General features: G+C 34.7%; 2 protein-coding genes across 2 annotated transcripts in view; both read right to left on the bottom strand.

Annotated features, from left to right (window-relative positions):
• The window catches only part of LOC144436803 (E3 ubiquitin-protein ligase RNF213-like), a 181,123-nt gene extending 178,106 nt beyond the window's left edge, over positions 1-3,017 (bottom strand). Inside the window, exon 1 of the mRNA XM_078125663.1 lies at positions 3,000-3,017. The gene's annotated coding sequence lies outside the window, so the exon portion shown is untranslated. The remainder of the gene's footprint in view (positions 1-2,999) is intronic.
• A 5,461-nt stretch (positions 3,018-8,478) lies between these two features.
• LOC144436804 (E3 ubiquitin-protein ligase RNF213-like) overlaps positions 8,479-22,005 on the bottom strand; it is a 71,136-nt gene continuing 57,609 nt past the window's right edge. The window contains exons 55-75 of the mRNA XM_078125664.1: positions 21,550-21,945; positions 21,238-21,354; positions 20,761-20,865; positions 20,331-20,384; positions 19,500-19,709; positions 18,919-19,000; positions 18,443-18,572; positions 17,989-18,145; positions 17,272-17,464; positions 16,565-16,656; positions 15,771-15,828; positions 14,981-15,177; positions 14,219-14,369; positions 13,422-13,508; positions 12,348-12,534; positions 11,687-11,897; positions 11,426-11,500; positions 10,432-10,638; positions 10,096-10,185; positions 9,113-9,300; positions 8,479-8,863 (exon numbers count right to left, since the gene is read on the bottom strand). Coding sequence (XP_077981790.1) covers positions 8,710-8,863; positions 9,113-9,300; positions 10,096-10,185; positions 10,432-10,638; positions 11,426-11,500; positions 11,687-11,897; positions 12,348-12,534; positions 13,422-13,508; positions 14,219-14,369; positions 14,981-15,177; positions 15,771-15,828; positions 16,565-16,656; positions 17,272-17,464; positions 17,989-18,145; positions 18,443-18,572; positions 18,919-19,000; positions 19,500-19,709; positions 20,331-20,384; positions 20,761-20,865; positions 21,238-21,354; positions 21,550-21,945 — 3,141 coding nt within the window. The 3' untranslated portion in view covers positions 8,479-8,709. The remainder of the gene's footprint in view (positions 8,864-9,112; positions 9,301-10,095; positions 10,186-10,431; positions 10,639-11,425; positions 11,501-11,686; positions 11,898-12,347; positions 12,535-13,421; positions 13,509-14,218; positions 14,370-14,980; positions 15,178-15,770; positions 15,829-16,564; positions 16,657-17,271; positions 17,465-17,988; positions 18,146-18,442; positions 18,573-18,918; positions 19,001-19,499; positions 19,710-20,330; positions 20,385-20,760; positions 20,866-21,237; positions 21,355-21,549; positions 21,946-22,005) is intronic.

Raw genomic sequence — 22,005 nt, forward strand, 5'->3', positions numbered from 1 at the left:
TCTTATATAAACACGCCTATAGCACACGATGTGTCATCACTTTTGGTATGGTCAGCATCGTGACTTATGCGAAAGTTGGCTTTTGGCTCATTACGACAAATGTTGTTGTGTGACCTAACGTAGCCTACAGACTTGTCGGGGTTATTGTTACATGTAGGTATCCCACATGTACCGCAGTTACAAGTAATGTAAGATAAAAACAAGTTTATAATGTAAAATTCGGTATAGTTTTATGAAGGAAAATTATCGACAACTTTCACTTTCGATATCTTGCAAAGTAACGTAGCAACCGTCTTGCATAATTCAACATACAACATAAGCAATATCATGAAATCATAAAGCCGTTTCATTAACAATTGTTTTACATGACAGTGGAAGTGACGTTATCCATCGTGTTCCTATATCATGTGATAAGGGAAGGATAAACCCTATTCTTTTATGATTTGACAAGTTGTGTTATTTTATACAAACATACATGTATTGTTATTTGGAAGCGCTTCTCCTTGTATAACAATTTAATTTTGCAACAATGTCGTCATCTTTATTTAAAATGAAGCCATTTTTAGCTTCATTTTCTCACCTCTATTTCTGACCTCTAAGACAATTTGAGTATAGCAGACTGAAACTATACTACATTTGATTTTTTTTTAAAATGGGCTCTGTTAAGCATTATCATTATTTAATGGGGATTGTTTCTTGTACTTTCCCATTGGCACAATGACGGACGGACAATTTGACAAGTCTGTCGACCGGACGGAGAATCAATCGGTCAGTCTCAGTTCGTACTAAAGGACAGAAATTAATTAGATTTAAAACCCCTTCCATAAACATATATCCGTAGGGAAGTTAACCTCTGACCTTAAAGCTTTTTGTCAAAGAGTTGTTATTCGAAACGTCAAGGATTATGATTGATAAGGCCTGTATTACCGTTGCACCCTCATTAATATTGTACTGTAGTTCTTAATAAAACACAATTGCTTACTTCCTTGACGATATCAAAATGTATATATGTTTGTTGTTCTGTTGCTGACAATGTTATATATTCAATAAGTTTGACCTTTAAGGTACGCCCCTCATTACAACCATACACCCGAACAAACCACAGTGAATGAGAAAGAAAGCGACACACAGTGCAGGCGACTCATCCAAAATAAATTCAACAAGTTTGACCTTTAAGGTACGCCCCCCCCCCCCCCCCATTACAACCATACACCCTGAACAAACCACAGTGAATGAGAAAGAAAGCGGCACACAGTGCAGGCGACTCATCCAAAATAAATTTTGAATTCCTATTATGTCTTATTCCACAGAATACCCACATTAACAAACAGAGTCTTACTATATTGAAAATTTGTAATCCAGCTCCAGCTGTGTTATTGAACTCGCATAGGTGGTGAACAAACTTTTTCCTTGGCTCATATTATTGATTACGATCATATATTATGTCTGAACTAGAGAAAAGCTGATCACAAGAAAACTATTCCTGAATCATTTTATTTAAATGAGCAATAGAATAAGTAATGAATATACATATACATAGACATAGACACAGACATAGACACATGATTTGACTTACGTTGTTACATATACGCACTCCCGAACACACACACACACACACACACACACACACACACACACACACACACACACATACATACATACATACATACATACATACATACATACATACATACATACATACATACATGCATGCATGCATGCATGTACGCACGCACGCACGCACGCACGCAAGCATGCATACATACATACATACATACATACATACATACATACATACATACATACATACATACACACACACACATACATACATACATACATACATACATACATACATACATACACACATTCGTACATACATACACACATACACACACACATACATACATACATACATACATGCATACATACATACATACATACATACATACATACATACATACATACATACACACATACACACACATACATACATACATACATACATACATACATACATACATACATACATACATACATACATACATACATACATACATACAAACATACGTACATACATACATACATACATACATACATACATACATACATACATACATACACACATACATACATACATACATACATACATACATGCATACATGCATACATACATACATACATACATACATACATACACACATACACACACATACATACATACATACATACATACATACATACATACATACATACATACACACATACATACATACGCACGCACGCACGCACGCACGCACGCACGCACGCACGCACGCGCACACACACACACACACACACACACATACATACATACATACATACATACATACATACATACATACATACATACATACATACATACATACATACATACATACACAGTTTCCAAATTCTTATCACTTTCATTTCTGTTTCTTGGTATTGATTCATACCGTTTTCTAAAGAAAAACTTTCACTTTCGATATCTGGCAAATTGACGGAGCAACCATCTTGGCATAATTCCACATATTTCAGCACACAAAATAAGCAACCACATAAGTGATACATGTGATAAGGTAAGGATATACCCCTTTCCGAATTTACACCCTGTCATCTTACACAAACGTGTACATGTATTGTTACTTTGTTCAAAGTGCTATTTCTTGTATAACAATTGAATTTATATTCAAGTGAAAATATTTTACTTTCACTTTCTCAACGCTACTTCCGACCACAATAGACATATTAACTATTGTATATCAGTCTATGACTCGACAGTTCTTTGGTGGTAAGATTTAGTTTCAGTTCAACTAAGTCAATAACAGCCACCACGTATTTAGTCAAAGTCAAACGTATTGACGATATGTACGGGTCTGCGGAAGAACTGTATGCATGATATATCGAAGAATATACACTTCCTGCAATGTAATGCATCGCTCTGTTATTACTACAGAACGTGTACATACATAATTACATACCTTAAACTTGGTTATTAAGTCTTGTCATCTGCAATACACTTCCAAATTGTCTCTGATATAAGCTCCACTGCCGAGTCGAGATGTGGAGTCGAATGACTGTGACAATGCGCATGCGGAAAGTCCCGATTTCGTCTCTAAGATCAGGACTGATCGATTATAACCAGGGTATAGTAGACTGATAATTTATAAATGGCTGGGATAATTCAAATGTGACGAGAAGTTATGTTGTTCCTCACACTTTAGGTTAATATATTTTCTATCACATATGAACCTGAAAATGAAATTTAAATCTTATAATATTTGCTTTCAAGTTGCACTTCTTTTTTGACACCCCCTCTGACTAACAATGGAAGATTACGTTCAGTGGCTGCATGAAGTCCGTGGAATTTCTTCACATATACTAGTACTCTGAAGTGTAGTTTTTACCTGGAATATAGCCAAACCGTCGAGGTTATCGGTCTGTCGAACGCTGTCGTATAGTTTAGACAAATACACCTTTGAAGTGTCGCACATCGCATGCACTGTTCACTATTGTTCTATGTGCACGTGATTACCATCTATGAGTATGCGAACCAGTGTACTCCATTTGGCGCCAAGTTTTGCATTTAGGAAGAATAGACACTGAATAGAGAGAATGCCCACGTCTTTGATATGATTAATTTACCATTTAGATTTTCCCCGTCCCATAGGATACAGTGTATGGTCAGTTTGGGTATGGTTAGTATCATGACTATTACATATAGGAATGTTGGCCTCTGGCAGACATCAATAAATCTTGTCATATGACTTAACGTAGCCTAGAGACTTGTCATGATGTACATGTAGCTATCACAAACTTACAGTTGTTTGGCTGAATAATGAGATCACAAGTCTATAGGTTACACTTTAATCGCTTTGTATAGCAAGTCTGGTTATATATGTGTATGCCTGTGTGTGTCCGTATATGTCTATGTGCTTGTATGTATGCATGTATGTATGTATGTATGTATGTATGTATGTATGTATGTATGTATGTATGTATATATATATATATATATATATATATATATATATATATATATATATATATATATATGTGTGTGTGTGTGTGTGTGTGTGTGTATGCATGTATGTATGTATGTATGTATGTATGTATGTATGTATGTATGTATGTATGTATGTATGTATGTATGTATGTATGCATGTATGTATGTATATATGTATGTATGTAGGTATGTATGTATATATGATGCATGCAGATATGTTTTTCTATTACTACCATATATTACAGTTGGGTATTATTCTCCACTCTGAAATCCCCAAACTCCACAGACAATCCCTTAAACAGAACAGGGACGGTTTGGTAAGATTTAAATGTTTTTTTTTTGTGCATTGAGCAATATACTTTCTGAGCTCAACTTGAATTGGCGGTCGACTGAACGTATTAAAGTAGAATAGCTAGTTGAACATCGCCCTCTCTCAGTTTTCTTTTGTTTTTCAGTACAGTGTATAGTCTTATTTGAATGAAAGCTAGCATAGCCATAACAAGAGGACTATTAAGTAACTCTTGACCAAGTTGTGTTTATATTTAGTGTGTTTGATCATTGAAACTGAATGCGATTGTAATTTCCGCTGTAACTGACTTAGCATAATGCGTCCATTTGCATCTTATCCTGCGGTGTCAGTGCCTTGCTTTCGGACTTATACGTATGTCTAATTATATTTGTTGGCAAGATAATTGTTTATCTTTTCTTAGCTTTGTATAGTTAATTACATTTGTCCACTAGAAAATTTAAAGCCTCAGAAGATGGCTTGTTGCTATACAATCTGATTAAAATCCTATGTAGATGTCGGCTAATCGTGCATTGCTATCTTACCATCGTTATTTTGCCTGAATTGACCTTCTTGGTACATGTTTACATTTTTTAGCCTGATCGCCTCCTCTAGAGGAGGCGATCAGGCTAAAAAATGTAAACATGTACTACGAAGGTCAATTCAAGCTAAATAACGATGGTAAGATAGCAATGCACGATTAGCCGACATCTACATAGGATTTTAATCAGATTGGTTGCTATACAGCCTTCTTATCTGACTACAATGTTGTATTCTGTATGCTGATTATTCTACGTATACAGTTTAAGGGGGCAGAGGCTGGGTTTGGAAGGTTTTTTACTTAGGTGGGTTAATAAAAATACTTACATAAAAACCATGGCTAAAATGATGAAGTAGAGTATTTAAAAGGATTCATGAGTTTGGTGGCATTAAAAAACGTCTCCTGGCGTTCACAGTACAATTAAAAGTTTTCAGCAAGATCGCCGCTGGGGAAAAAAACCGGTCCGGTGCGTTTAGAAAATTTGATTGTATCACATGATAAAAAAACACTCTCGTGACGTCAATGGCTAATAATTTATGTCTTGACCTGTGACCCGTCAAACCATCACTAACCTCACAGTGGAAGCTGACCTGGCGATATACGATGTAAGTACACGGTACTTGTTCATACGTTGTCGTGTTGTTTGGGGTGAATTTTTCAGATACCGCTTTGCTATAAAATGAATGATAATTGAGCTGATATACCTTATTGACCATAAAATGAGGTAATTTAACAGCGAAAGTTGTGTGGCGGATAACGTGTTTGCATCCCCGCACTGAGTACGCTGGTAGCATGTACGAGTGTGAGTGCCAATTGCACCGTTTACTGCGGTCCTATGTGTTACTACAGGCTACGTATACGATCACCAATATATATAACGGACCAAAACTACAATGCTTTGAGTTACTGGTTACTGATTTTGCTGTCCTAGACTAACTTCGAGTCGTCAACGCAATGCCTGCCATACAAGTGCATTGCAGGAAAGCATTGCGTTGTGTTTAAACTTTTTATATAGTTTTAATTGTCATGTGTAATTTGCATAAATAATCAGAGTTTGATAATTAAGCAATATCTTTAGAATGCAAGCTTTAAATTTCAGATAATGTAGTACATGCATTGGTGGAGAAGAAGTGAACGTGTCCTTAAAGCTTGATGTTGTAGATTATAATCTTAATGATTTATTTGCATAATTAATGATTTTTCGATAATTAGGCAATATTTTAAGTATGCAAGCTTAAACTTCCATATAGGGTCATGTAATAATTTTCAAATTAAGGAGGACATCATGATAGGTTTAACTCGGAATTTTGCATTCCAACAATGTGTGTAGAAATAAAAATCTAGTTTTACCCCAATCTGATTAAATCCGATGTGGTGAAAGCGGCTAGATGTCCTTATTTACCTCTATTCATCGTGTTGAGACATTTGTTTTGTTCGGAGTGATCGCCGCGATCGTTTATGAAGGTGGCGATCACTCCGAACAAAACAAATGTCACAACACGATGAATAGAGGTAAATAATAAGGACATCTAGCCGCTTTCACCACATCGGATTTTAATCAGATTGGATTTACCCTTACAGCAGGCATTCAGTTTACAACTGGTTCTGGTTTTATAGCAGTTGCCCACTTTAGGTTGCACATATTCAAACAGCTTCTCATGTTAGTTATCTGTTCTTCTGTATTAAATCGTCTTATGTCGAGTTCGTCCAACTGTGTTACATGCATATCACTGATTATCAGTCAAGTCAATACAATATCTTTACATTCAAATATTCGTATGATGCAGTTATACTAGTCACAAATGCTAATCAGTACGTTTATTCATTTTAATCATTCAAGAATTACAACACGAGTATGCTATAAACCTATTCTTCATAAACCATACTGAACACGCACAAGAAAATATACAACACAAACACACAGTGTACAGTATAGGGAACAAGCTGTATGCTACACTATTATATGCCATGTGTCCGGCCATATTATGACATGATTATTTAGTAAGCTTAGTCGATGGTTTGGAAAAATAAGGACTGGGCAATGGGTAAACTAAATATTTTGAATTATTTTTACTTGAATGAGTCTTGCATGATGCATTACAACCTACATTTTTTGTCACTTGAAAACCAGTTTATGATAAAGACTGTTTTACATTTTGGAATTGTCTTTGAACTTGCGAATTTTGAATTTGAAATTGGAACTATTGAATACTGTAAAAATACATATTATGAATAAAGACCTCCAGCAATTTGCTGCAGTTTGCTATGTAACATAGTATATACAAATGACAAATTAGTGTAGTGGCAGGTTTTGACAAGTTACCCTAAAGGTTATTACGAATTGCTGCAATTTCTATCACCGATTACCTCGGGTATTATGAACTACTCCAAAATGCGTTACAGACTACTGAAGTACTATTAAATGACTACATTATTACAATTTATTGATGTACAGGGTCTGAGTTACAGAAACTGTGGTTTACTTTGGAAATTTTTAATTTGAATATGTATTGTGTCAATATCTAATAGACAACATCATATATATCAAACGAAGAATTGCATCTCTTTATATAAGGATTGATACTTGAATGTTATCTCTACATACACAATGTAAGAGATATGGATGGTATATACACACGTACACATAGTGATGGAAAAACGGGCTGGACCCATTACGAGGCCGTTTAGTCGTTTGCATGTATTGATGTGAAAATACAAATACAAATGTATCTCTCTATTAACTTGTTAATAGAAAATCAGACATGTCATGTGAACGACGGCAACCAATCACACTTCACAAATACACTTTCCATCACATTCAACTAAAGAACATTTTCGTATTGTAATCTCTCTGGTACTACATCAATCAGAAACACAACCTTTGGTATTTGAAATTGTAAAGCTAAATAACATAACATTTGTGTTAACTCACGCTATGGCCATAAATACATACATCATCATTATGAAAACATGCCAACATCTGTGATTGTGTATAAAAACAAAGATATGGTTAAGAGGTAAGATAGCATCTCCCAAACGCTATGAAATTAACACCAGTCCTTCACTACATAATATTCTTTTGAATGCTAGTGAAATTGTTTTCTGTATGCAAAATGTGGTGATGACGTCATCATTTAAGTATCAAAATTGCACGTTTTGGAACTATCAAAACCGGGAGGACAAAGACTCCAGAAATCGCCGAATTGAGACATTATACATTATTTTCGATTGTTATGCTACAATATATATGTAGAAAGAAATTTCTAAATTACTCATTTTCGTTGTATGACTAATTATCTTTATTTTTTACCTATATTTGCATAACAATGGTAACTTCAACATCAAATTTACTAAAAAATGATTAATTTAGAAATTTCTTTCTACCTAGATATTGTAACATAACAATCGAAAATAATGTATAATGTCTCAATTCGGCGATTTCTGGAGTCTTTGTCCTCCCGGTTTTGATAGTTCCAAAACGTGCAAGTTTTGATACTTAAATGATGACGTCATCACCAAATTTTGCATACAGAAAAACTTTTCACTAGCATTCAAAAGAATATTATGTAGTGAAGACTGGTGTTAATTTCATAGCGTTTAGGAGATGCTATCTTACCTTTTAACCATATTATTGTTTTTATACACAATCACAGACCGTAATGTACCCTAGCCACTGTTGAATATATCTGGACTAATACTATATTTGATAACGTGTTATGCTTCACTACAATGCCTAACAGAGTCAATGATCACATTTTAAAATCTTTTCCTGTGATAACAGCTAGCGCTTCACTAATGTCTGCATATTAATCATTGACTTTAAATTGTGTTTCACTTCTGACAGTATCTACTGCACTGTTACACATAATTAGGTTTTTTCTTATATTTGCAATGCTGTGTATTTACGCTCTTCCAAAAATCCACTACATGTTGAAGTAATAGCCCATCTGGTATTTCGTCGATTGCAGGAATGTCTTCCTCAGGAAAGAGACTTTCGATCCTGTATGACAACCTATAAACGAAAACAAAAACATTATCGATTACAAAAAAATTGGTGGATAATGTACTGGTATCGACACCGATTCAATCATTGATCCTATCTCCCACTCTATATCCATCTCCCTTCTTTATGTTCTATCGCTGACCATGTGATTGCCTTCTGGCGAAGTCCGTTTGATTAAAGACCACATCTCCCTCACCCTCATCCGACGTAGCATACTCATATAAACATAAGGACAACGATAAAAGAGTCATTGCTTACGGTTCTTGAGGAACGGCGTCACTGTGTACGCCACGTTTCAGTTCGAGTATGATGAATTCATACAGTAGTTTCAAAAGCCTGTCCATCGTGGTACTGTCAAATTGTATAAGTGTGCGTCGTTCAAGGTTCTTCTTCACATCTTTGGGAATTTCATCTTTGAACTGAGGACGAATGTCTTCAAATGGATCCTATGATAGAGAGTGTTATCATAAGCTTACAATGATGTAGACAATTACTCTTTCATACGATTATTTTTTAAACCAACATGTGAGAAGTATGGTATATGTGTGTGTATATGTTGAGACATATTTGTAATGTGGTTTATGGATATCACATAATATCGTTCACTGTGGAATGCAAATCTGAAGAAGTGTCTCCTGGTCAACACAGAGTATGGCTGAAGGCAGAGATACTACCAAAATGAAGAGCATCTATGTCTCACACAGTTTTTGTTACGAATTACATACATACATACATACATACATACATACATACATACATACATACATACATGCATGCATGCATACATGCATGCATGCATGCATACATGCATACATACATACATGCATACATGCATACATCCATCCATCCACACATACATACATACATACATACATACATACATACATACATACATACATACATACATACATACATACACACACACTGATAGCGCGCGCACATAAAATGATACATTTTATCTCACTGTGAACACAATCCAACATCACTGACGGACGAGAAAAGGAAGATTCAAACACAAAACTGTGTTCAAGCGCGAGCCATCAGTTAGTATTTTGTTTGTGTAATTTGTAACAAACAAGGTTGTTAGAGACGTCAAAATATGGTGTCGCCAAATTGAAACTATAGTTTCTTATTTTTGGTAATATCGCAATGTAAATTAAGTAAAATAAAATCATTTTTTAATGAACAACTCTCCCTGTTTGGGCAGATTACTTGCAAAGGAAAATAAAAAACAATCTTACCAGTCCTCCTTCGATCAGTTGTTTTGTTTTTTCAACCTCACAGATATTCCACAGACTTAATATATTTGTGAGCTTGCACGTCTTCCTCGCCTTGTAGAAATCAGATTTATGAAAAGTAGCTTAGGTAATCATGTCGAAATATCAATTGCAACTGGATTAGATATGGCAAGTACGGCAACAATATTTCGATACTTTAGGTCTATACATGCCTACATTATTTTATTGCTCTTTTCTAATAGTACAATATTAAATCAAATAGCCAATCACAGATAGCCTACCTATAATCATCCATGTCGGTTTTTACACGAATGTTTTAGTTTACAGCAGGTAACCTACCTTTTCACTCAGAATACCATCGTTTTCTTGTAAACGTAATGCTTCTGTCAGGTACTCCTGAATAAGTTGTCCTGGTTCGCCTCCTGACGAATTTAGTATGACAATGGCAAGATCCAAGGCTCTTAATGATGTGTGAAGGTCAGGTAAGCTGAGACGTTCACGGAATTCTGTTATGATCTCGTTTTCCAACTGAGGCGGAATGTCGGTCTATTAGGGTAATATAGATAACTAGTCAGAACGACTGATTGTGACAGCGACCGCACATGGCCCAAAATATATGTATACACCATATACGCAACATTCGAGGAAAGTTCAGTCAAACGTATTAATACAGTTGTATTGTTTACTGCTATCAACGTATATAGTGAGGTGTGTGATAAAATAGCACCTTGGTTATGAGCTCAACGTTTAGGTCTTGTAAAGAAGCCGTACTACTATTGATGTACAGTTTAGTATTGTAGAGATTCCCATCTAGAGTTTTAAAAAAACTATATTGTTGCTGACACCACATTTACCACGATCTCTTTGTTTTGACACACATTGTTTGTAGAGACACCGAGATTGTGGCAAATGTGATTTTATCATAAGAGTGTTTTAATAAACCTTGTATAAGTTCCAAAACGGTGAAACACATGTATATCTGGTTGTGTACTAATTAGTATACATAAACCTTACAGGCTATTTCAAATCCGTTGCAGTATTCCCCAGCTTTGTAAAACAAATAGCTTAGCATAGTTATCGCACAATGCGGGGATAGTTCAACAGTACATGCCGGCAATTCAACGAACTTTGACGATCATCCTTGTAAGAACTTCAATATTACTTGTTGAATATATACAGGTTGTGACGAGGACGACTATTATTTATCACAGTGGCGTCCTTGATGAAGTCAACATAGTCTCGAAATGTCAGATAAATAAAAGATTTGAAGTGGAAGTATTGGTTGTTGCCAGGCTTATTGTTTGGCTAAATATAGTTGCTAGGGTATACACACCTGTGGTATCAATAGTCGTAGATGTTTAAACACTGTCTTATCACAAATGCTGTCACCATATGTGAAGATTATAGTCTACAATAAAACATAGAGGAGTGTATGTTAGAAATTGCATAAACTTACGAAATTTAAACGCAGGGGATCCTCTTGGTCGTGATTGAAAGGAATAAAGTGTGGTACATGTAGCTAATGTATGGCACATGGCGAGATGAAATGACGTCATACTCTTAACAAAATTGAGTTGTCTTAAAGGGGAATTACCTCTCTCTGAACTCGGCTTTTTCCTTGCACAAACTTGGTAATGATTTGTCTTTCTAAGCCTTCAAAGTTGTAATCCAGACATGTTCCCCTTCCCATTTCCAGAGAATAATCACAGTAAGCTATCACAAGGGGTTCTATGTCCTCTTCTGCATTATAAGCTATCAAATGTGCCTCGGTGACATCTGTCATCTTTACAACTTGACTAACAGTGCTATAAATGAATTCAAAGTTAGGTTTAAGAGCAGCACAAAGTAAGGTACAGGAAAAAATAAACGAAGACCATATATATTTCAAATGAAAATTCATCTGTGTTGGCAAATCATAGTATTGAATTAATCTTTCATTCCAAACACAATCTTGAACATTGTACATGACATTCTCGGTCAACAGATATGTTTTTGTAACTGTTCATTTATATGGACGAATATTTTTCCTGCGTAACTATGGAAGCTGCAGTATCTTACTAGTTACGTTAGTACAGAACTGTCACCTTGCTATAAAGACCATCTTATGACAGCCTCCCACGGTGACTGCTTTACACAGGTATGTCTGTAACCATGTTTGAGATAATAATGTTTTGAATTCAGGCTTTTGAGCCTTCTTGATTACTGCTCCATACTATGTATACCATGAATATATCAATTAAGAGAATGCCATTTACCTTAAGTCAAATCCTTTGAAATTTGCATAGGCATAGAGGAACTGATTCTGGATTGTAACAAGAGCATCCACGACACCGATCGACAAAGACCAGACTTCAGTTCCGACACTGGTAGGTAATATTTCTGATAACGGCATGTCCAAGGGGTCTTGTTCAGAATAGAAGTAACATTCCTGTACCTTCAGACCTGTAACAATCATATGATAGGATAACTGGATGTGTGAAGATATAACGGTAACTAAATGTTAACTGTAGGTGCTCATCATATAGCGTTTTATTTTACTAGCGTAGCATTCATTTGTCATGTAGTATCATTTAACACAATTTGTTCTTTAAATGCGATGAGAAAGCAAACAGTGGTGGATGTTATGCAAATGCGCCTAATTAATATACAATACCTTTCCGAAGAATGTGTCTTCAATCTAATCTGCGTGAAGTAGTTTTCAATATAATATTTATAAAATATAGATATCGTAATACTTATTATCCAAACAGTATCCGCATTTCGCTCAAGAAGTAAAACTATTGTAAAAGTATTGTTTATTTAATTACGTCCACGTTATATATAATGTATAATAATCGAAAAGCAACACAATTTGTAGAGCGATAGAGTGTGGTAACTAAATGAACATCAGTTGTAACATGATGTGCACAAACAAGTCATGACAATCTAAACCATTTGTAAAATTGAACATTATGACTGTAAGATTATCTAAAGACGTTGATAATGACAACACACGTATATTGCAATGTTCTCATATGTATAAACCCTCCCCTCTACTAGTAGATCTATTGTGACAAATGTATACTTCTGAAGATTGTATGATTCTTATACATAACCCATCTACTTTGTCTCGGCCCGGAAACCAGACATTCACGGGCCCACAGGGAAGAACTTCAGTCACTTTCAAGGGTCTACTTCACATTAACTAAAATGAACAGAATTAGCTAAAATTCTAACCCTTCTACATGAAGGGTATTATAGATGAATAATGACAAGTAAATGTATTTGTACAATAGCCTACTTAAAACACGACCTGCAAAAATGAAAATTTCAGTTTTAATCAAACGAACCTGTAAGCCCCTCTTCTAGCATTGGTCGTTTCAGTAGTTTCCAAGCACTTGAGAAACTTTGAACCAATCGATGTAAGCGTCGATTACCTAAAATAGTAATATTAATGTCTGGACAATAATTGTGGCAACGTATTCATAAACCCTGCAGGACATAGGGATTCATTGAGTGTTTGCGGAAGACCTATTAAGGTTTGGGTTGTTTATTCAGAAAAAGATTTTATTTTTAAAAGGGGATACACAACACAAGATTTACTAGTTACGTGGACCACATTATATATGTGTTTCACTACCAAGTTTTCCTATAATTTTTTTCCTAAATTTTGGACTTGAATAATGTTTAATTGTGACATGATGTGCACAAACAAGTTAGGACAATTTGTAAAATTTAACATTATGACTGTAAGATTATCTGATAGTGACGACACACGTATATTGCAATATTCTCATGTGTACAACCCCTCCTCTACTAGTAGATCCATTGTGACAAATGTATACTTCTGTAGGTTGTCTGATTCTTAAACATGACCCATCTACTATGTCTCGACCCGGAAACCTGGAATTCAAGGGCCCACGGGGAAGAACCCGAGTCACTTTCGTGGGTCTACGTTCACATGTGCATGATATTTATAGAAGCAATAGAATGTAACGTCTGATGAAATACTTATATCTTTGAAGGTTTACTGTTGACTATAACTTTGCATATTAAAGTGTGTATGTGTAATGTAATGTTTTTTCCAGCTTTAGTCACAATCCGCCATAAAAGGTATGGTGGTAATATTTCAACATTTAAAACTAACCGTACTGATCCAGAAATGTACGTATGGTTGAACTTGCATCGAATTTTGAGTTCGGATCATTCTTCGATATTCTCAGGTGAAACAAACGCTTCAGTAAGATCTGTAATTCCACAATGTCAGGGAGGTATCGAACTGCACATAGTTTGTGTTCCTATATTTGATATGGAAACAAAACATTAGAAGCGAAGCACTTTAAAAGCCTCTTAAGATATATTTAACTGACGAACGTTATCCTAATACTAGTGTATTTTAACAGTTTTATGACATCCAGAAACAATCATGCCCTTAATTACAATGCAGCAATAGAAATACCAACAAAACACTTAACTGACAAATCGCATCTAATCCAATTTGTAATTTATACAGACGTTCAAATCAAACAATCACTACAACAACTTTCAGTGCAATATACAATTCTAGCATAATGTTGAATGCAGTTCGTTTTGTTTCTCAAGCCAAAATAGCTTTCAATCTCTATACCAGACATTTTTCGACATTTTTGGTTTTAACAAACTTAGAAACAATAGAATAATAAGAAGCCTGTCATGAAATGAAAGTCCAATCGATATCTAACTAGCTACCTAATGCATTTGTTTTATGAACGTATTTCGTGATATTCAACGTAAGCTTAACCTAATCTACTCGCTTCTTCAAACAAACAATTTGAAGGGCACTGTGTGTTAACCTTATTTAATGGAGTGGAAAGTCGTCGGTAGATGTGATGATGTAGAGTTTAGAAAAAACACTCCCATACACCCTTACCGATTTCATGAACTCGGACAATACTGGATAGTTTACTTTATTGTCCTGCTCCTGGATTCCTTGCAAGATGCCTTTAAGATGTCTGAGAGACGGTCTGGCCTGATATCGCCATAGGAATGGAATCAAGAATACTGGCTGCACGATATTTTTACAAGGACGGTCTTTTTCAAACAATGCTACAGAAAGTAGGCCAGTCTCTGTAAAGATAGAACGTAGTGTGGGCATATTGATTGACGTGTGAATTAATTCATTCATTCATTCATTCATTCATTCATTCATTCATTCATTCATTCATTCATTCATTCATTCATTCATTCATTCATTCATTAATTAATTAATTAATTAATTAATTAATTAATTAATTGATTGATTAATTAATTAGTTTTAATTAATTAATTAATTAATAAGTAAGTAAATGAATGAATGAATTAATTCATTAATGAATATGAAATTAAGCAAAACAGACGCTACCATAAATTGAAACGTATGTGCCTGGAATTACTCGAAATCTTTTTGCTCATTACACTTTTTGTTAGTGAAATCCTTAACTATTACAGTGACTGTAATGATTTACCAGAATATACACAACTTTACGTAAACAGTTATAAAGTGATCAGTTGAGAATTTTATTTTCATTGTTAACTAAATTTAATTTGTAGATATGTTGTATTTCTGCTAAGTCCTGAGCTGTTTACACACATTTTGTATATCATGGACGAGAGAGAAGAGTTGCACAAATAAAAACAGTAATTTGCCAATACAATATATCATGTACACAGAAGCTAGTTACCAAGTTCAGCATCTTCAGCCATTAATATCGTGGTTGCTTCTAATTTCTTTTCCAGATTCTGTTGAAATGAATAAACGATATATCTACAGTGATACATACCAACATATAGTCTATTGACAACCACCACAAAATAAAGCAACTCGACTGAATCTACATTTCTGAAAAGAAGCATCGTGATATTTTGTATAGTTTGCACTTTGTGATATATTGTAAATACAGGGGTGGTGTGAAATTGGCAAATCCAACCAATCAAGGGACTTAAACCAACCAAAGAAACGTAATACCAAAAGCATATACCACTTCTGTTCTTTTGTTACAAATACCACTAATGGTATTTGTAATTAACACTAATAAGCACATAATTTGAAATAAACTTTTTTAAAACGGTATTCAGCTGGAAACAAAAAAATTATTATACCATGGATCGCTTCGAAAATAGCCATATGTGCATGTTATCATGCTTACTATCCCGGAAGACAACTTTCCTTTAAAAGTATTTCGATAATAGAAAAACATGTCAATGAAACAATTGTGGAATTAATACAGATATTCTTGAAATACTCAAGAATATATATATAAATATATGTGTGTGTGTGCAAAAATGGCAACCAAATAAAATACGCATCATCACATGAAGAGTTATATATGTATATATATCTCCATGTGATGATGCGTATGTTATTGGTTGCCATTTTTGCTTTCAAAGTTTGGAGGGAGCTTCCATATTTTCTGACGTGTAATCACGTGTCATTCTAGACCAGTCATCTCGCTAATGGCACGTATGTGTTACATACCTCTATAGCAGGACCAATAATATTGTGTGCAAATATATGCTCCCATTTACTTCGATCCTCTTTCGAATTTAGTGTAACATCATAATTATAATCTGTAAATAATATACAATGATTAATTAGCCTCGTTCCAGTACCACCACCAAACATTTAAACTTGCATTTCTAACACATTATGGACATGTTAAGTTGTTAAATTTATTTTCTGGCTAATACGATTGTTACTTTATTATCACACTGTATGTGGATATCATTCTTATTTACATTCATTTGCATATATACAATCGTACGGTTTAAGTTAAAAGATACCTAGAAAATGTTAGTAATAAATTCAAGTGACACATGAGAATTTTCATTCAAACACATAAGGAGGATAAATAAACATGAATATGTCTCTATGTACTATATAGATATCGGCAAAGGAAACACATTTCAGATCTATTCTGTTCTAGGTCACACTAGTGTTTTGTACGTAATTTTATGATAACTATACACATACATTTACAAAGTTTTGAAACAAAAAGCAACTGATTATCACATTGAAACATTGTTTTATATCTATTGAAATCATTTGTTAACAAAAAACACTATTTGACATCAGTACAGCTGTCCCTGTTATGCATCCCTAAGCAAAACACAAATGTACACGAATAGCACATGACTATAAATGCCAAACTTTTCAAAGATGATTAAACAATTAATTAAAAATACCTGTTTGTTCACAAGGTGGCGTCATCATTGAACATAGAACGAGATGAAGGGTCAAATTGGCTTCTTCTTCACTACGTCCAATAGCTTTAGCTAAGAGCTGTACATCCATTTTCATATGTTGACTTAGGAAATCAACTACCTCTTCTGATGAAAGCGAGGACTTGCCTTTTAGATGGATGAGGTCTTTTACTTCCTAAATGAAAGTAATATTCTAATTATTATAATATGCAATGTGCAGAGGGTTGCAGTTCGATATCAATCAATATAAGGCCCCGAAAAGTTAAAATTAACAAATATTTTGAAAGGCAACCACAATCTATCAGAAAATACCATTTGCTTTGTAATGGGAATACAATTTCACGAAGACAACACAAACACATCTTCTGAATATTGCTTTGTGTTATGTTTATTGATACTTTGATAATCATTAATTGGCAGTCTTTGAACAATTATTTGCTGCGTCTAAGTATTGGCATTGGGAATGGGTTAAACATCTACAGCGAATACTGAGGGTTTAGGAAATGAAGATGACGACACATTTGATTGATTTTAATTAATTGATTAATTTCATTGATGTCTGATAAAGTCTTGTTCTAGTACTAACATTGCTCATGCTTGTATACATCACACTTACTATGTTACAGCATCTTTTTATCATCGGGTGTAAAATGTGTAACTCGAATAAGAGTACCAAGTATTATGAATATTTTCAAGTACCTTTGGGTGGTGTATACATCCGAAAAACATTGCCGCATGAGTTATGAATCGTAGGACAGCAAACGACACAGGGCGAACCTTTCTACAGCTAACGGGAACTTCTTCTTTTCGTTCTTCTGGTTTTCCAATAATATGTCCTGTCATTGGTAGCTCCTCACTGTTAAGATTTAAAGACATAATCACATGCGAATGCACGATCACAAGAAACTTGAAAGTGTAAGGTATTATTTGATTGGAATGCTAACCAAACTGCGTCTAGTAGTTCGGAATTTTGTTATTGTAACATACCAAGTGAATACTAATACGATTTTCGATTTGACTACAGTGATTGTATCGTCAAATATATGCCACAGTTCCTTAGCGTGGTGGTCATAGACGGTCACATTCAATTAATAATATGAAGGTACACATATCCATTTATTTCAACCACAACGATGACAAATAATGTACTTACTCCCTGGCGATTGTATTGTCTTTTCGCAGTTTATGCATCTCCCCTCCAATTTTAGCACCACATTGACAAACCCCTCCAACCCAGGCCTTACCACATTCTCCAATATAGTAGGGATGCCCGTTGGGACAGGCTTTGATAAAGAAAAAAATGGAAATTCAGTAGGTTACTTCAACATTTACTAAACAACAAATTTGAAATTAGAGAGTATTTGCGGATGTAGATATATTTATATCAACTTAATTTCCAAAAGATGAACAGGATACATACGGAATTACTTATTACTTACATTACATTCGCACCTATTTTGTATTAGTGAGCTTTATACAAATTGACATTTCTTCTCCCTTCGGTTTTTTCTGTCATGTGATATTTTAAAAGGATAATTATGGCATGCCGTCAACCTCTTAATACTTTAATACCTGTAACCTTTACGGGTATAAATGACAGTTCCAATAAGTAACTTAAACTTTACCTACCATACCAGCATCCTGCTTCCTCAGTAAATGCTCGTCTCAGTGACAGGAAATCGTCATCTGGCATGCTTGGAAGATATGAATCCTTTAACGAGAGCATGTTTACAAAGCTTATTTGCATAAACAGAATATCATTTCTTAGAATCTCATGTTCAATTTAACAGATTTGATGAACCTCTATATATGAGCCATTTCCACGGTGGTTTAGCGCGAAATCTTCGGATTTATATACGTTTACTTTCTAGATGTCAAATCCATTATGCTTTGAGATATTTGTTATTTAAATCTCCATATATGCCAGTTCTTGTAAAAATTGATCTTTCATAAATAACATAATAAGAAAAGCATCGTAAAATGAAAACAAACTATTGTGTTTAATTATTTTTTTCATACGAATTCTAACTACAGATGTGCCTTTAATTAATTGTCTAGTAGACTGAGTAATAAGATATACTTCCTTTTGAATGTAACTTAATCCAAGTATCTGTTTTTCAAACTAACCATTGTTCATTACAAGGCCAACCAAATAGCTTTGATATTCCTGTGATAAAGTTAAACCCTACAGCATTAGTAAATCAACTTGCCTTTAACATGGCTGGTGAATCCATTAATAAGAACAATGGTTCCAGTGGTCGTCCTTTGACTGTAACACGCATCACAGCATAGAAATGAACTAAAAGTGATGTCAACCACCGATCTATTGATATACGTTGTGTTGGCAATAGGAAAAAGCCATCCTGTGGCTGGTCTCTCTCCAACACCCCATCAAGGAACTTGAAGAAAGAGGAACTGTCCTGTGAAAGGGAAGTTATATACAAAAGAAATGAGGAATGTACAGTATAAGCAGCACTGCGTCACGAAGGGGAATGTTAATCCAACAATAAAGATATGTCCTTGAACTTTGGGTTCTGCTGAGTCATGTCATGATCTTACGTAATTTTTGCTCGATTGATAAGAAACACTAAATTGATACTTATCCTCGCCTCTATTGCTCTAGCAGTGGTACACTGGCAAATAAGTACTTAGAGTCATAAGTACTCATTGCTCACCTAATACACACAGTCACATCTGCCAAGACCAATGAGGAACAGTGTCCAACTGCTAGAACATTAAAGGCGAAAAATAATTCCAATTTCATGAAAGTGAAAATCATGTAATGTGAAAATGACTGCAGAACCAACCGTTTACATAAAATACCCTTACTTCCTAGAGTGGTGTTCTTATTACGTCTAACACCTTATCGCAATTAAAGTCTTTTTTACCGAAAGCGACATACACTGCTTTAATAATAATTATATACTCGCAATTTTTACATCTCGTACATGTAGACCAAAATTGCCTCTTTATAAAACTCAGGCGATTGCATTTATACATCTCATTCAATGTGTATTATTGCATCTATCAATGAATATTACCGTTGAGTCCCAAAGAATGCTGAATTTGGTTTCATCCCGAAAGTATTTGCTCATCTAAGGGTATAAATGAAACAACATTAAAGCACACACATTAGGGTTCATGATTTAAAACGATATTGAAGATCACCTTTTTATAGTATTAGAAAAGAACCTTGGTTCACATTGCTGAAGGCAACTTTCATTCTCACATCGAGAGTTTCCCATATGAAATGCTCAATAGAGAAATATTCACTTCAACTATTTATACAGTGCACTGTTTTCAAAAGCAACTGAAAAATTGCAGTTGACAAATTAAAACACATTATCTTGCTATACAACGGCATGGTTCATGTGTTTTGCATGCTATTGATTTTTTCAGTAAATGAAAGGTCAGAAAATATAATTAGCATTACATACATTCGCTCCCTTTTAATATACCAAATATTCTTACCAGTAATCGTCTTTCGATTTCTTCAAAACAGATAACACTTTGATGGAACAATGCAAGTAGAAGGCATACCTGGACATGACCTCGTCCGCAAGTGGACATTAGTCTCTGGAAATGGACAATCAGCAACATCAAAAGCAGGAAGACAAAATAACCACACATTGTGATATAATGTTATATGTCCTATCCGAGTGTAGTCTGTATGTGTTCAATAACAATGACTTCAAGTGGCCGTTGACAAAGGTTTAAGTTGCAGAGTTTGCATGTCTCTATATGATAATCCCTTTCAAATCCAATACCTAATCTTTAGTCCCCCTGATAAACACTATTATTTGATTACGCATATACCCATCACACATGTCTATAAAACGTTGTAATTTCATTTCGTTAACTAAACTGGTACTTTCGTTTCTCAAACTTACTTTTAAATGTGCTTCAATTTAAGGACAGTAAAACTATACATTAGGAGAAAGGGCAAACCTTTGTTACTGCTACTATATCATTTGGCATGCATTGTTCATTTCGGATTGATGCTATTGTCTGCTTTACTTCGCTGTAATATTTCCCGCGAACAGCAAATGGATCGAAATTTGAGACCTGTACAATTGGAGTAAAACATTATTTGTGGTGACATATTTCAAAGCAAGTTATGTGAATACTTAAGGCTTGATAATTATACATGGTTTCTGGTCGGACATTCATATTGCCATTTTATACAATTGTTCGCTGTACGTTTAAAATGATTAAGAGCGATGACCTTGGCTTTTGCTTTTGATTTTAGCTAATGTTTACCTCTTTCCCTTCCTTCAAAAATGGAGGAATTATCCAGTTCAGTGCTTCGTCCTCTTTTATCTTAACAAGGTAGTCCGAGCTGTATCTACGACAAATCTGCTTCAGAAGGAAACTCGAAATGTGTACAGACTTGGGTGCGTTGATGATACTCTGTGCAGTGGTCATACCAATCAGTACGGAGTGGTCAGGTTTGATTATTTGTCCACTCTCATAAATCTCGTGGATTTCTTTAGCCAATGAGCAGAGACCAAACCGAATGATGGCGACGTCCTGGATATCTTGTACTAGTAAAGATCGTCCTTCTGTAGAAGCCTTTAGTTGCTCTGTATATTTTTCAAGTCTTCCCCAAGCCTCCTCTAAACTTTCGTAAACACCTTTTCTGCTTACGAACGAATCCTATGAAAAAATATTTACATCTTATAATTTCATATAACCTTCATCATATTATAAAGCAAA

This window comes from Glandiceps talaboti, chromosome 6, assembly GCF_964340395.1.
Source record: "Glandiceps talaboti chromosome 6, keGlaTala1.1, whole genome shotgun sequence".
NCBI classification, from domain to species: Eukaryota; Metazoa; Hemichordata; class Enteropneusta; family Spengelidae; genus Glandiceps; species Glandiceps talaboti.